Source organism: Bradysia coprophila, unplaced genomic scaffold (genome assembly GCF_014529535.1).
Source record: "Bradysia coprophila strain Holo2 unplaced genomic scaffold, BU_Bcop_v1 contig_732, whole genome shotgun sequence".
In the NCBI taxonomy this organism is placed as follows: domain Eukaryota; kingdom Metazoa; phylum Arthropoda; class Insecta; order Diptera; family Sciaridae; genus Bradysia; species Bradysia coprophila.
Window position 1 is genome coordinate 6,590,871 of NW_023503972.1, and position 16,844 is coordinate 6,607,714.

Consider the following 16,844-nt stretch of genomic DNA (forward strand, 5'->3'; position numbering starts at 1 on the left):
ATCAATCCTAAAATCTTATATTAAATCGCCTTTTGATGCTTAACATATAGCAATATGTCATTAAAATCTAGTACTTCGTCTGTTTGAAGTATCGCCTAATGTTTGGCAAACGAGTTCTTTTACTTCATTTGCTTGATCACAGATTTGGCTATAAACGAGAATATCAGCGATACGTCGTGATTATTATTATTGTGTCTTTGTCGGTAACAGATGCCTAGTCGTTTATAAAAGTTTTAGTTGAAACGACGTGATTTATTCGATAAGATGAACCAGCGACGCATTTTAGAGATAATAATCCGTTGAGTGCACAAATAACAAAATTAATGATGCACTTTAAATCCATTATCCGTTCACACCATTTAAAAAAAAAGAGCTGAAGCTAGTGCTGTAACTCTCACACATCTATGCATCATTGTATTGTATAACACTATATCACAGTGCTGGTATGCACGTAGGGCTATATGGAGCCGAAATAATGTATTTATTGCGTTTTTATAATTAAAAAAAATATATTTCCAAAATCAAATTTATGTTATGCTCTTCTCTATACCATCCACGACGACGACGGCATTGTTGTTGCTGTATTTATCTATTAAACGTTTGTATAAATACATAAATGTACAATAAAAAAAAACGAAGAAGAAAAAAAAACAATAAACCCAAAAACCAACTCTCCATAGTAAAAGCAGATTATTAACAAAAGTAGAAAATAATTTTATTAACACAAAAAGAAATGAGACGGAATAATGAACTCTATGGCTCCGCCCACGGAATTTCCATCGGTGAGTAAAGAGGCGGTGCCCAACCATACCATCCATAGTAACCTCACACATCTATACTCTATATATTTGTATGATGTATGCATGCACAGCACATCCAGCATCAACATCCGTTTTTTGTGTGTTTATGCTCTACGTTTTTGTTGTGTTATACACCATATTATATCGTCTCTACACGTTCTTCACTCGGTTTATATTCACACATTAACTTCTTCAATGAAATGGCATTGAATTCATTCTTTTACTCTAGGCCTACTTGATCGGTTGTGTAAATCCTCGTGTGTCTGAGCAAAGAGAATACAATTATTTATTCTTTTTGGTTCTGTGGTGTGGATATTCCACTGTGTTATCGCTGGCGGAACAGATAATAAAAGTAATTTAGTGATTTTGCTCGCGTCATTGTTTTCGGTGTTAACAAAGAAATATTTGCGATAGAATTCACCAAAAAATAGTTCTGGTGAAGTGAATTGAATAGGTTCACTGAAATTGTGTGGCTTTTGATACGACAAGAAATAGAATAAAAATTTTGGTGCTGTCTCAATTGAACAAAGTGTTGAAATGGATAACTGAAATTGTGTGTGACAAAAGTGAAAAACCAAAATCGAAATTATTTTTGTTTTTATTTCTTTTAATCACGCTTCAATCTGGGTAGCCCGTTTCTCCAGTCATCGGGCTCTGATAGCCCCAAGCTGAGTGGAATCATAGCACCACATCACTTGGCATCCAATTATTCGAGTGCCCAGCTCGACGTCAATAATCTATCGCCATCGGGAAACGGTTTTAATCTGGCGGCATTTCGGAGTCCGGGATTTTTGGGAGCGCATGGATTTGCGTTTGGCGGCAATTTCGGATATAGGGAACACAGTCCGGGCACATTTGATGGCAATAATCAAACGGCATTGACCGGACAGAATTCTTCACAAAATTTCAATAACAATAGCAGTAGTCCCATAAACAATCCGTACAACGATCGGAACAGTCCCAATCGTGATGGATTCTTAAGTGATTATTATCACAATAACAATACGAGTAAAAAGCCTAGTGAATACGGTCACAGTGAAAATCGGGTTAGTGATAGACAAAACAATCATTCGTTCGGTCGGGACTCGGAAAGTCCTGAACTTCAGACGCGAAGTAGCCCGGTCGATAGTTCGCGGTCGTATCCAAGTCAGAAAAGTGACGGTTATCACAGTCCGCATCAGGACAGCATAGGATCGCGTAGTCCAGAAAATTTGTCCGGTAAACAGAAGTCATCGACAATACCCGACATGTTGGATCATCATAAGTTGCCTTTGAGTTTTTTGGGACCACCGTTGGCTGCTTTACATTCAATGACTGAAATGAAATCGGGTGGTCATCAGCAGACCAATCCCGGTGGACATAATGCACCAAATCCGCATGGTATTGATACAATTTTGTCAAGACCGCCGCCTGTTACATCAGCTGGAATAAATGCCTTAACGAATGGTAAGTACGATTTTTAACAGTTAGGAATTGTCGTTCATTTTCGCTGATCCTACGGCAATTATTAATTGTTGTAAAATTAAACTAATTGCCGTCGCGTCAGGATTACAAGATCCTTGACACAGTTTTCTAATCGTTTACGTTCCGTGTTTTCGTTGCTTAAAAAGGCTAAAATCTGAGCCATCTCAGCATCTGCTTCTTCATTTTACCAATGGACGAATTTTATAATTTAGAATTTCTTTGCAATTGATTAGTTGTCATGTGTTGTTAAACTATTTTTTAAGTAATATGTAGACACTGCAGGCAGCGTAAGATCTTTCAATATATTCTATGGAGTGACCTTGAATTATTTACTTTTGATTGAATAATAGGGAAAATCTTTTATTAAATGCGCAAAAAAAGACTGCTCACAATAATGACGCAGCCAGTAAAAAAGCGATGTTTTCTAAAAAAAATCTTGAATTATTTACGTTGTTGAAAATATCGCTCCATCCATTCAAAGACGGCAAGAATATCACTCGTCTGTTTATCGAATCTGCTACTTCTTTTGATTGAAAATGTGATTTAAATGTGGTTTCAACAGATTATTGGTTCAAAATCCTTATATTCATCGGCCATACATTTTGCTATTACATAGCACTTTAGAATTTAGGTCACAGCTATCTCTTATGTCGTCGTTTCAGTTGACAAACGTATATAGAGCTAAGCCTCGATTCAAGCATGAATCTTACTCGAAATTTATTGAAAATGTTTAAAGTAAAGTGAGGAAATGTTAGTGGCTATCAAATCAGAACAGTGCAACGTGGTATATAAAAGTGTTTAAAAAGAACCGATTGGATTCAATGGGGTTTACATAGGCCTAGATAGAACCCTGTGTAAAACTGCGACAACCTGCTGCAAACATTGTAAACTTTTACTTGGTTCTCCTTAAAAGTCGAAAGCAGGAGTTCCTAATCAGAATGTTCATAGAATGTTGAATCGATACGATGTGGGATACCCAGAAATTGAAAGAATCCAAACATCTCATTTAACTTCTTAAAATCTTAAAATATCAAAAATAATTCTAAAATCTCCTAAAATAGGGCTCCAGACGCTCTAATAATAGTTAGTTGGTTAACTCTAACAATAATTGCTCGTCACAACTCATAAAAATTTCGTCGCAAAGGTTTTCCTTTATACTTTATTGGAGTTTCATTTTGAAACATTATTGAAAAAAATTTCCCGAACCAAACATGAATCTCCTAAAATCCTCCTTAAATCTAGTCTTCTACATTCCTACAATCGGAAGCATTTTAAACCGTGGCAGCCCTGAGCCTGATGAAATATAGAAAATAGAATAGAAACCTAGAAGTAAACTTCGAACTTCGGTGGTATTTTACTCATAAGCTATCCTGAATGTCAAAGTGCTTATAAAATACTTTAGGAGGCTGTTGAAATCCTCGGAAAATCTTACCATTTTCAATAGAATCCCCCTGAACAGTTAAAGGACATTCAAATAGGACGTCTGTGTCTTTCGACACATGTTAAAGTCGCTACCACTTTTCTAGTCCGCGTTATTCAAGTATAAAAATGTTCCCGCTTCTTAGCTCCCAAACATACTTCGACTTTACCATTGCCAGTCTTATCGATTTCCTTCTAAACTCAAGTGAGCAATTTAGTAAAAATGTAAAACGCGGGCCAAGTATTAATATTTACTTTCTATGCCCCACAAAGAACCGTCATTCCTCATGGACATAGCAGTTAAACTCATTTTTGCAGAGCACGAAAAGTATTGTTCTGATTTTCGCTTTATAAAATTGTGTTACTGAGCGGCCGTTTTACTCCTCATAACATTTGTGTCATTATTTGCCAAGAAAAATCTGCTATTTTTTGCTTCAGCACAGGTCTGCTCCTAGCTTGAACATAAGAAATATTCGGTGGCTTATGCTTTTGAATAAAAACACTCAACACATGTAAAGGTGCACGCAAATATAATTGAAAATGTGGAGGTTTTTTGACGTTGGAAAAAAAGCGAGAATGTCCGATATCGTGTGACGGTATGTAACCATTTCCTCGGAGATTTGGTATATGTTTGTCATTTAGACTTAATAACTGTAGTGGCCTAGCAAAGCTTTCATAAATCTACTCTGATAATTATAAGTACACCAAGGGCTGTGTTTAGAATTATTGCAAAGTTCTGACATAGATTTAACAGTATTCGTAGACATTTACAACCGACACTCACCGACTTTTGAGAAATGATTCCTGAGCAGTCTTGAGGTATAAATAATATTTATGAAATAAAATGCTAAATTGATAGATTCATATACTCAACATCACTGTGATGCCCTCGGTGATGTCTCTGATTATATAATTTATTTTGTGCCCAAAGTTTTCGAAATTGGATTCTCTTATCTGTTCTGTTACTTCTTTTGATAAAGAAATCGTTGGCAGATCTTTTACTTCTTTAGTTTTAGCATACATTTTGTCACATAAAATCTCATTAGTCAGAGGGTGTTGTTTATTTTGGTCTCCAATGTCGATAACAGTTGTCGTCCATTCGTTTCGCATCGCAACAAGATCATAATCGAATCTGTGTACTATAGACTATACGCGGACTATATTAATCAATATTACGAGCTCTATGTTCCAATTTTTTAAGGATTAAAATGAAGTTTAACTTCACTTTACTCAAAGCTAGTAAGATGTGAGATAAATAGGGCATAGCTACACAATCACCTTCATATCCGTTTCTCCCATAAATACATAATCTACAGTAAGATGGAGATAATTTTAGATATTTTCGAAGGATTGTTTGAGAGTGAAGCTGCAAAGGAGAATTCAGCATTGAAGTCTTTTTTCAAAGGGACCCTTGCAACCCTAATCGGTGAATGTTTAAGAATTGTAGGAAATTTAGGGGAATTTTGGAAATTAGTTCCTCGAGCTCTGGGCCTGTTGAGGGTTCACTCTCTAATTAGGTATGCGACCTTTTTCTAAGCCTTTTCCTACTCTGAAATTTTTAGTTTTTCCACTGCGTACTCTGTGAATGCCTCCTTGAATCCCATTGCAAGAAAAAAATATTGTCCCATGTGGCGAATACTATTTACCAACTGACTCTAACGTATAACATCATACCTAAGCAGAATTGTTATTGGTAGTGAAATCAACGAACTTACATAGACCCTGTATACCGATCTATATCCCGCATTTTTTGTTTCACATTTTCTTTCTACCATTCCACTAGTTCTTTGGGAATTTTATGTTATTCAAAATGCACAAGACATGTTAAAATCATTGTGTCTCGCACGAAACTGAACCCCGTCACTCTTACATTTCAGGTGGAATACCGCCACGATTTTCAATCGCAGCTGCGGCAGCTGGTATGGCGCAGTATTTATCCCAAAGTCAAAACGGTCAATTGAAGGCCCATTCCGGACAATTGGTCGATCGATCACATCTATACTGGCCGGGATTACAGGGACTGGTTACGAATCCGATGGCGTGGCGGGACAGATTAACGAGTTCAAGTAAGTACACAAAGAAGTTGCGTCTGTGAAATTGTGAAAAATTGATTTCGAAAATGTGATATTTTTTCTATTGGTGTGCCAGATTCCACGGCACCGCAAGAGCTCATCGATTTTTTCTCCTTTTCGTTAAATTGTTTTTTGTTCTTATTTGCGTTTGGAATAAAATTTGTTTTTGTGGTCTTATCAATCATATTGCTGCAAACGCTGTCGATTGATTGATAACGGACAATTGACATATTTATAACGGCATTTTAATAAGATTAAATCCAGTAATAAATGACAGAGTATTTGATATGCACACGCTACGCGGCAAACAATTGCATATTGTGCGAACGGATAATATTAAAAATTATTGATAGCCTGGCAATTATACGGTTCATTTATCGTACGGTAAACACGTCTAATTATCCGCATTTATACGCGTTCCATTTTTACTCTATACGTACAACGACACGTCTCTGCAATAATAACATCAAATTTAATCTATTCAATAATACTTCACAATTACAATATTACACCTTAATTACAGCGCACCACATGTTTGGAATTTTGTTTATTACATTTATTTTACTCATTTTATTATTATGTTTATCACCATAAATTGTGTGTGTTTGTGTCTCTATAGGAGCGTACATAATATATCCGTGTGCTCGGCTGATATTTGGCATTCTCATCAAATAGAATTTAATTCGTTTTGAAAAGCATATATGTCTGTCTGTGTGTATTAGTGTCGACGAACGGGTGATAAAATTTACTGGAAATATGGAAATTTAATTTCGATTGATTGGGAAAATGTTTTATTTGATTAAGATAAGTGGGGAAATTTAATTTAATACTCGATAACTCTCGAAGTGTTCGAAGGTTAATCGGTTATAGTTACGCACTGCCTTTCCACCGAACATATCCTCGTTCGAATCCTGGTGTGAACAGATTTTAGGACATGATTCTTCTTCAACGTGCAGAATGAAAGCAACGTTTCTACGCAGGGTTTATTTGGATACAATTTTTTAGGAAATTTTAAGGATTTTTAGGAATTGGTAAGATTTTTATGAATTTTTAGGAGTTTTTAAGAAATTTTAGGAATTTTTAGGATTTTTTAGAATTGAAGAATTGAAATTCCGAATAATAAACCCCTGTACCTAAGTACACCCAGACTTGGTAAAAATGGTTAGTTAAGGTAATAATAATACCGAAACGAACTATGACGTAACCCACATTTCATACATTTATGATTCGAACTGCTATATTAAGACGAGATGTAATCAAACAATAAGACATCATCGATGCGGGTTTAAATTCTACCCAATTCCAATTGGTACAGGCTAGTACCTTTTAGATCGATAACTTAGTACAAACTAAGACTTTCGAGGATTTCCGTAGAGCTGTGGTGCAACTATTCGTCTCGGCATTGCCATTGAATTAAAAGGGAACATCATTTGACCTTCGACCAAGTGGTTGGCAATGAACTACTGCTCAAGAGAACTTTAACGGTTATAATTGTGAAATTGTGTAAGAAGTGTAAAAGGGCAGGGAAATTCTGGTAAAGATAGAAGAGGAGAAACAGACTTAAATATGAGGGTCACATTGATTTGCGTTACGTAAAATATAAGCGACGCCTAAAAACAGTACTTTGTCGGACTTTGAAAAATGCGTTTCCGTATTCGAAGTGGAATCATTGCTCCCGCTACTCCATTCGGTCCAACTGAATCCAACATATCCAACGAATCGATTGCCAACTCGATTTACAAATTGTGACCTTCGGTTTCTCTTTGCATCTCATAAAAACCACCATTGGTTCAATGTCTCATTACCATACAATACCACCGAAATGCACACATTCCATTCAACGAAATATAAATTCAGCAGCATAACGTCAACAGCAGAAAGTATTAAAAAGAATTTTTATTCCTTTTCCATAAAGCTCTCGCCAGACTTAATTCAAATAAAAAGCTTTTCTCAATTCTCCCCGGTTGTTATACCATTCTTTCCTTCTTTTTTTTTCGCTATCCTTTTATGTATTTAAAATACATAAAAGTTGTGTGTACCGTTCGTATGTAATCATGTTTTATACGAAAAATATTTACAACGTTTTACAAGATAATAATGGCAGTAGGAGTAGGAGCCAAAACCCATCTCTCCGAATGGTATACATATACGTGTAGGGAAAACGCGTTCTACATTGAAAACAATACATACACCGTTGAATCCTTTGTGACTGCTCCTCTTTCTATATAATAGAAACATCGCCAGAAGATAATACTATCTACACGTAGTGTATGTATCTCCTATACTATTTATATGGATGGAAGGACTTAAAAAGATGTGCATGGAAAATGTTGAAAATAAAGCAAAGAACTTTCTGCTGGCTGTATGTTAAAATGAAGGCATTCGCTATACGAAATTTGTTGTAGCATACGATGTTACACCGATATATGTGGTGTTATCTATACATCAGTACATATAATTCCACATAGAAAAGCATAGAAATCATGTTTTATGTATAAGATTTGACTAGCACAAAATTTTGTCCTATTTTATGTATTATTATATACACTACACACCCATTCCCCTGTTCACAGCGCACCCAATATGGATGTAATAATGTTCTACGGAAAATTGGGTACAAAATACCATCAAAGTTAAGGTTTTTAGGTTCGAAATATGGGTTTAACCGCATTTTAATTGCTTGAATTGTAATTGCGTTCATTATTAAGGGACGGGTTCATGAGAATGCTATAAACGAATGATGTTGCGTTGTGTAATTAAATTAGACAGAAAATAATTCAAATATTTGATTTGATGAATCGTGCTGGGCAAAGAACAACGTTTATGAAAATTGCGTTCTATTATCTCCCATTAAAATTGCTTGAAGCAATGTTGAAAGTCCCGCCCGACGTTCAAGTTAATATATTATTGTATATGGCCGAGTAGCCCGACTAACGCTCCATCTGTGGACCCGGATCCGTTTTTAGGACATTCGACATTTTCGACGTTAGCAATGAACCATTAGAGTACTAGTTTGTAAAAATGACAAAATGTGCATGAGCTTAAAAACATTCGAATTTATATTTGACCAAAATTAATTGAAACTATGAGTGGAGCTCTTTTATCCGTCTCCAAAGATTTCATCCAACCCATACTCTTCTTCGTCGCTTTCTGCGTTCTGTGCCCTTCGCGCCGTTCGCGCCTTTCGTATACCTTGCATCTTTTGCAACGCTTTCTGTAGTGTCCCCCGCTCATTTCCCATATTTCTATATCTACGTACATATGTATTTGTTTCTTTTGTGATTTTGATCCTAGGCCCTTTTCTTTGTGCGAGTTCTCGTTCTTTCGCTCTTCTTTTTTCTCTTTCTAACGCATTTTTTTCTTTTTGAGCAGCTTCAGCTTGTTTCACTGTTTCTTTTTGTAAATCTGCCGCTAGTCGGACTGCCCTTACCGGTCTTGAAGGAACAGCGCTTCGATCTTCTTCGGCAAGTCGAACTGGTCTTGAAGGAACAGCACTTCGACCTTCTTCATCAAGTCGAACTCTTTTTGAAGGACTCGTTGCACTGTCTTGTCTTCTCTTTCTGGAACCCATTGCTTAAAGAAAATAAAAAAAAAATTTTAACTTCATAAATATGTTCGATAGGGACGATAAATTTGCTAAAAATTTTTATTTGAGCTGTTTTTACGGGCTGGTTGATATTGTGTTGTGAAATATGAACCCACAAAAACGCAAATAATTCGAAAGAAGTAGAGATTATTGATTGTTGTACTTGGTATTTGCAACACTGATAATAAAATTGATCAACGAGCATGATTACAATGTCACTTACTACTTTATTATTCAATTTGTCCGCTTTAAAACACCTTCGAAATATTCACCTCCTGATACTAGCGAATAATATTTCTTTTAAATTTAAATGATTTGACTGAAGTAACTTGCTTGCTGAGACTTAAAAATATGCTTCTGGGCCAGCTTGTTATGTTTCTACCGAACAAAGTGTTGTCGGTCATCAGTTCGCTGACACAGGTGATTTCTTGCGGATTTTTAATGTGCCTAGTTTCATTCAGACAGTCGCCCACCACCGACTTATACTGTTTCGATGAAGTGAATTTCTTTGATATTTCGATGTTACGAGCCTTTTATCGAGATGATCGGATATCGATTCCTGCGTAGGACAATTCAACATAGAATTTTTCTGGCGATCCTGGCGCATCTATAACGTCAAGTAAAGTTCAATTCAGTTTCATAATTTGGTTAGTTGCAGTGTGTTTGGTGGCTGCAACGATGTACAAACTGTACAATCTGAATTTAAACAGGTCGACCTGATTCCAGGCTCTAACACTGATCAGCGTTATGAAGCTGTATAACATATCGATTACAGAAACCGCGCAAATCCGAATCCAACCTCCATATTCTGAACGATTTAATAAACAGACATGTTTTTCCATCATAAAATTGTAGTAAACTAAAACAAAATCGGGAAGAAAATTCGCAATTTCCAAGTATATCGGTGGAAAATCAATAATTTTATGTAACCATTTTCCGGGAAACAAAAGGAAAAAACATGACATCATTACCGAATATGGAACATAATCATATGTGTACCGGTTTGTACATAATGTAGATTCAATTCAGCACTTTTTATTTATTTATTTTATACCATCCGTGTTGTTGGTATATGATGCTGACGGCATTACATGGTGAATATCCTCGTTTTTCTGTTATATAAATATATTTATTCGGATCTGTTACATAATAAAATACATGGCGAAAGATATGAGATATGATATTGAAAAACAATGTGCAGATTGGGAATATAAAGTGTCATGTTTTGTGTGGGGTAAGTGTTTTGGCGAATGTTCGTATCAAAAGAGGTATATGTTGCATATGACATCATTTATTGAAATCGCAGATGGATTGTCGATTTTCTCTAAAATGATGCGATGAGGGGAAAAATATCAATTTTAATTCGATGAGGTGCAGCTAGTGACGTATCGTAATATCGTATAAAGATAGAAAGCCTGTGAGGAATTAGTGAAATACAAAAAAAATGAAATCTGTCAATTCTCTTTGTGATTAGAGTTTCAGAAATCGAAAGTTGGGATATAGAGCGAAGGTCCCGAAGCCGAAAACACACGAGCATTTTTGAGATAGACAATTATGCTGGATTTTCCATTGTTTAGTCTGTGGTGAATAACAGATTACAGTGGAAAACGCAGTATAATCCCATCAACGCAAAATTGCTCGTCCTTGATTCACATGCACTTTCCACCATTTTTTTTCGATCGTTTACTAAGGCTGAAAACACACGATCAATTTTGCGTTGATAGGATCGCCAATTATGCTGCGGTGGCTCCAGTGGCCTGCGGTGAATATCTGATTACAATGGAAAAAAGCAGCATAATTGTCGTTCCCATCAACGCAGAATTGATCGTGTGTTTTCGGCCTAACCGAACTACTTTAATTACTCCAGCCAACATTCATCATAACTGCTGTGTACAACACAACTCGTATACGAGCAAAATAACCATTTAATTACCGAAAATCATCTCCATCACTTTAGGAATGTCATACAATTACACCAATTATCCATTATTATCGTTGTATGAATATTCAGTGTACGTGTGCATACTAATTGGCAAAACAGATTTCTCGGGGATATAATTTCCCATTTTGTTTAGACATTCACGTGCGTTTGGTGAATTATTTGCAAAATATTTTACTGTTTCATTTTCAGGGTGGTATGGCATGACGTTATGAGGTATAATTCCATTCGGGGCATTTTGTCACGAACGTTACGTATATGGTGCACATACTGAGAGATAAGGATTAACATCTAGCGATGGTAGGATATTATCACTCGTGCATCATGTTCAAGTGAATTAAAATTTATTTATTGTGCTCGGAGAGAGATAGAGACGGGACTAGTTAAAGGAATTCATTTTCAGTATGCGGGATCGAAATACGTGATGTTTAACCGTTCACTGGACAAGTATAGTACCATGATAATGGTTGCATCTGGTACTTCTTTGTTGATGTAATTTTAATAGATTGACACACAGGCCACACTGTCTGCTGGCTATTTAGGGCTTAAAATTTTTAAATTCCAACAATCAATTTTACGAGACGTTTTACAGCATTACCTTTGGGTGGCCAGTGTGACCCTGTTCCCTGTTGATACAAAATCTAGTACTTCAACATTTTGTTACATTTTGCTATTTAGTTGATTCAAATAAATTATCCAAGAAGAACAGGCTACCTGTCAATCTGGCGACATTAAGTAATTTCGCTCGCAGATGAGTTGTGGATAACCTAAACATAATTTGAAAGAAATTGCGACGAATACAGCCATTTCCTGCAGCTATTAATATCCTTCAACTGCCAAAGCCGGAGGGTCTCTAATTCTGACAGAATTGGTACAATATGCATTTTATATCCCCGGACAATATAAACAAAAAAAATTAGAAAAACAGAATAATTCCAAATGTCCACTCAGAAAATTGTTCTCCAAATTTATTGGTCTGGACCACTAAGACGGTAGAAAATGTAGTAGTATCCCAAGTAAACATGTTGTTAATAGGAAACTAGTTGCTAATTAAAGAATTTCTTATGAGAGCTATAAAAACGGTCGTTAAATTGGCCATTCCCGTTACATACAGTATGCTGTACGGATATATGTTGCGAGAACGGAATGGCATTTTATTTATTATACGCTGCTCGGTAGTTCTCGCAGCAATAAAATTGGTGAAATGAGAAATTATGTACGATTTGTATGCAACAAGGTATTTTTAGTGGTGTTTATTCATTGAAATCAATTCAATGTGTGGAATTACTTAATAACAAGAACATAAATCTTGCGTTATTGATTCCATAATTTTTTTGCTTCATTAAACCATTTTGTAACAGCCGCCGTTTTTAGTGCGTCGACTGCAATTCGACGGAAATTCAATTAGGCGACAATGTAGGAAAGAATTTTGGTGGTAGTGAAAATTCAATTTGGTTGATTTGATGAAAATTGGGTGATTGATTGCCGGACGGATTCGGGTTTTTATTATAGAGAAGAATGAACTATTGGCGTATGTGAATGTGATTGGACGAACTTATAGGGAATTTTTGTGCATTGTTTGAGCTAGCTGATCGTAGTAATGAGTAGCTAGTCATCCAGTGGTTCAATGTCAATAAAATCTGAAAATTAGGAGTCTCGATCTACACCATTCGTTGTACGGAGGAAACGTGTGGCGATACCACCTCTGCAATGCGGCAATTTTCGAATAGTCTGAAAATAGTTTTAAACTCATGACAACAGTTAGGTGTATCTCAATTTTCTGATTTACAGAATTTGTGATTTCTACCTACGAGGGGCGCCTTTTAAGTGGTGAGACTCAGCCAAACTAGCTAACAAATGATGAAGATCTCAGCAAGCATGAAAATTTTGACATTTTTGTGGTATGTTCGCGAACAACAGTTTTAATTTCGACGCGAAGTTGTATTTATAAAAATAGTTCGAAAAAAGTCTTACCACCGAAAAATGGAATTGACTCACGAAAATTTCCGTGCGATGATTTTTTATGACTATCGCCGTGGCCTCACTCAACAAGATTGCATGGATCAACTCCAATCGACTTTCGGTGACGAAGCACCATCCAAGGCCACCATTTACCGTTGGTTCAATGAATTCAATCGAGGCCGTGAATTCCTCCAGGACGAGTATCGTGAAGGACGACCAAGAACTGTTGTCCTCAAACATAACATCGATGCCGTGCAGAACTTGTTAAAAGATCGGCGTGTGACATACCGGGAGATTCAGTCATCCTTGGGCATGAGTTCGACCAGCGTCCAAGCAATTTTACATGAACACCTGGGTGTAAGAAAAATTTGTTGCCGTTGGATACCACATAAATTGACAATCGCTCAAAAGGAGGCTCGTGTGAATTGGTGTGAGGAAATGTTGGCAAAATACCTTCCGGAACGTCCAAAAGCGTATTTGACATCGTCACTGGTGACGAATCTTGGATTTATGCCTACGATCCGGAAACAAAGCAGCAATCGACCGTTTGGGTCTTCCAAGATGAAGTGAACCCAACGAAAGTCACACGCACGCGAAGCACATCCAAACAAATGGTTGCTTGTTTCTTTGGAAAAACCGGACATGTTGCCACTGTACCTTTGGTGGAACAGAAGACAGTCAATGCGGATTGGTACACAACCATCTGTTTGCCGGAAGTGATTGGTGAAGAACGGAAAAACAACCCCAAACGTCGCATCACGCTTCATCATGATAACGCCAGCTCACATACTGCTATCGCGACAATCGAATTTTTACCACGTTTTGGAGGTACCGGATTCAGAGTGGCAAAAATGCTACGAAAATTGGTTCAAACGTATGAGTAAGTGTATTGAGCATCGTGGAGAATATTTTGAAAAACAATAAAGCCATTCGTTATAATAAATAATTGTTTTAAGACAGCGAGTCTCACGACTTAAAAGGCGCCCCTCGTATCACAAACCTATGTCCCTGACCCACTCGCCTGCCGAGACAAACTCAAAGAATCTTTTGCAAGTTGTAAATTACAACCCACCTGATGTCTTAATGGACGAGATCGTTAATAATAGCGAATGGTCCTATTAGAAACATATGTTAATTGCATCACCATCGCTGTCAGCACTTTCATCAAAGTTTTAGTCTGTTATAAAAATATGAATTTTCTTTATTTAAGTCAACATTAAAAGTACGAATATCCATAAAACAAGCCTGTGCGAAGCTCACGAACCATTGTATCTCGGTCAACCGCCACGGTCAAAATTCTATCATTGCTCACATTTACTACTGCAAAATGTACGCGCAATTTCTTCACAAACTCATCGGTTAACACATTTTTGCGAAGAGGTCCCAATGACACCAACTTTAGTTTGCCCTTGTGATCGTCGTGCAAGCAATCCAAATCATCGACGGTCTCATAAAATCCTGTTATTACAATTAGTGATTCTAGTTTAGTGAATCCATTTAGAATCGCTTCGATCACGGGTTTCGTGAGGCTATAATTCGATTTAAATTTTTTAAGATTCGGATAGGCAGCAATTAATATCGGCAACCACTCGCTGAACGGGTTCACACATGAGACACAAATTGATAATTCTCGTAGTTTTGGATTAAAATAATTGCTTGCGTCAACTAATGGATTGCCGAACATCGGGATTGACAAAACTTCAACATAATTGAAATTGCGCATAATTGCATCTAGCTCTTCATCCGGATTCATTTTACCCGTAACGATAATGTAGGGTTGCATCACATTGAAATGGTTTAAATTAGTTGCAGATCTTGCCAGTGAATCGATGAAATTAAGTGGCAATTTATATAGAGTCCTCAAGCTCAACTTTTTTATTGAAGTGTTGCTCAACCCAGTGAACGTTAGCAATTTAAATCCATCGTTTTTATCATTCTTCAGCAACAAATTTCGCAACTTCTTCAATTTCCAAATCTTTTCCATAGATTCAACAGGAATGCAGGTGATGTCAATTGCGAGTTCCTCCAATTCCATGAGATCTGTGATGACACTCATAATTTGTTCATTAAAATCAGTTCCATAACTTAAGCGCATCGATTCCAATGTCAATCTCTTGATGTTGGATTGTCGGGTTAGTACAGAGATCACTCTATTCCAGTTGCTAGACATTTTTAATTTTGTCAGGAGTCCGACTGGTACGCGACTGATAACTTCGTTAAACTTTTTGTCACAGCTGCGAATCGACAAGAAGTGTAGCTTTGTTAAGTTGTATTCATCATTACTATGTTCGTTTTGGGATGACTCGTCATCATATTTAAGTCGAAATAACTCTAAACGTTCAATGTTCGGAGTAAGCGATAAAATTTTCCTAATAGTCGACGCGTCCGTAGTGAGCGAGTCAATTTTCACAGACTTAATGCTCCGTGAAAATCGTTCAACTACAGGAACGATCTGATGCTGATTTCTGATTAGGAAAGGATCCCCTTCTCCTATGATTTCCACTGTTAAAATTTTGCGATTCGTTGTTTTTATACTCTGAAGCCACTGAGAACGGGTCACATTATCAGAAAGGAAACGTTCGAGAAAGCGCCAATCAATGCGTAAACAAATCGACTCATCCACCTTGCACGCTATGTTGTTGAACATCTTGTTCACTAGTGAAACTTGACCGTACGCCGGCAGATAGCTGAATATCTCCATGAGCATCTTGACTGGCAATTGATCGATCTTCATATTTAGCACCTTTCACACTGTTGTTGACTTTAAATTAATTGTAGAAACTGTTTGTAACAAAATGAATGAATGACTGAATGGTTGTACTGACGCTATTACTCACTCTCACGTGTGAAAATAATTCATGTCATTAGTGCGCCATCGGCTTCTGTCAAAGTGTAGCAAATTTCAAAACAGGATTCATTTGAAGTATAAATCAGATGGCATCCGATATTTGAATTTGCGAGCGGGAAGCTGCTCGAGCAAACTCCGTCCCTCGTAGTTCTATTTGTGCACTATTTCCTTCTATTGGTCATCAATAGCAAATAGCACTAGTCCCAGTATTTGCTAGCGTAGTTTCCCCCTCGAATTTTTATGTGTGAATTCTCATCAGATAGTTTTGTCTATTATTTGTTTACCATACCAAGGGGTTAAGAGGAATCTAAATATGGCTAAATTGTTGCCTATATTTCGGGGCAAAATTATTATTATCCAAGACATTCATTTGTTTTAGAAAAATTACGAACATTCTTTGGTGTTAAAATGTGTTAGCTATCAGTAAAAATTGAAAGGTTTGCGGTGATGTAACATCAGTCCGAGAAAACTCAATATTTCACGAAAATTGACACAAATTTTGAGTTTTCTTGAGGTTAAATCACCATAAAAATTTAAATTTTTGCTGCAAGCTAACACATTTGAACACCATAAAGGATGCGAGTCCAAAATTATCATCAAACTAATAATAATTTTGCCCCGAAATGTAGGCAACAATTTAGCCATATGTAGATTGCTCTTAAAATAGGAAATTCGAGAGCGATTTGGAATTTTTCCCACAACGTTTTTCATGAGTTTTTCTACGAGAAACCAAAGTGACAGTTCACGAGAGAAA

General features: G+C 36.6%; 1 protein-coding gene across 1 annotated transcript in view; it reads left to right on the forward strand.

Annotated features, from left to right (window-relative positions):
• The first annotated feature begins 993 nt into the window (after positions 1-993).
• LOC119084426 (homeobox protein Nkx-6.2) overlaps positions 994-16,844 on the forward strand; it is a 60,117-nt gene continuing 44,266 nt past the window's right edge. The window contains exons 1-2 of the mRNA XM_037194403.1: positions 994-2,246; positions 5,561-5,749. Of these exons, the coding sequence (XP_037050298.1) occupies positions 2,048-2,246; positions 5,561-5,749 (388 nt within the window). The 5' untranslated portion in view covers positions 994-2,047. The remainder of the gene's footprint in view (positions 2,247-5,560; positions 5,750-16,844) is intronic.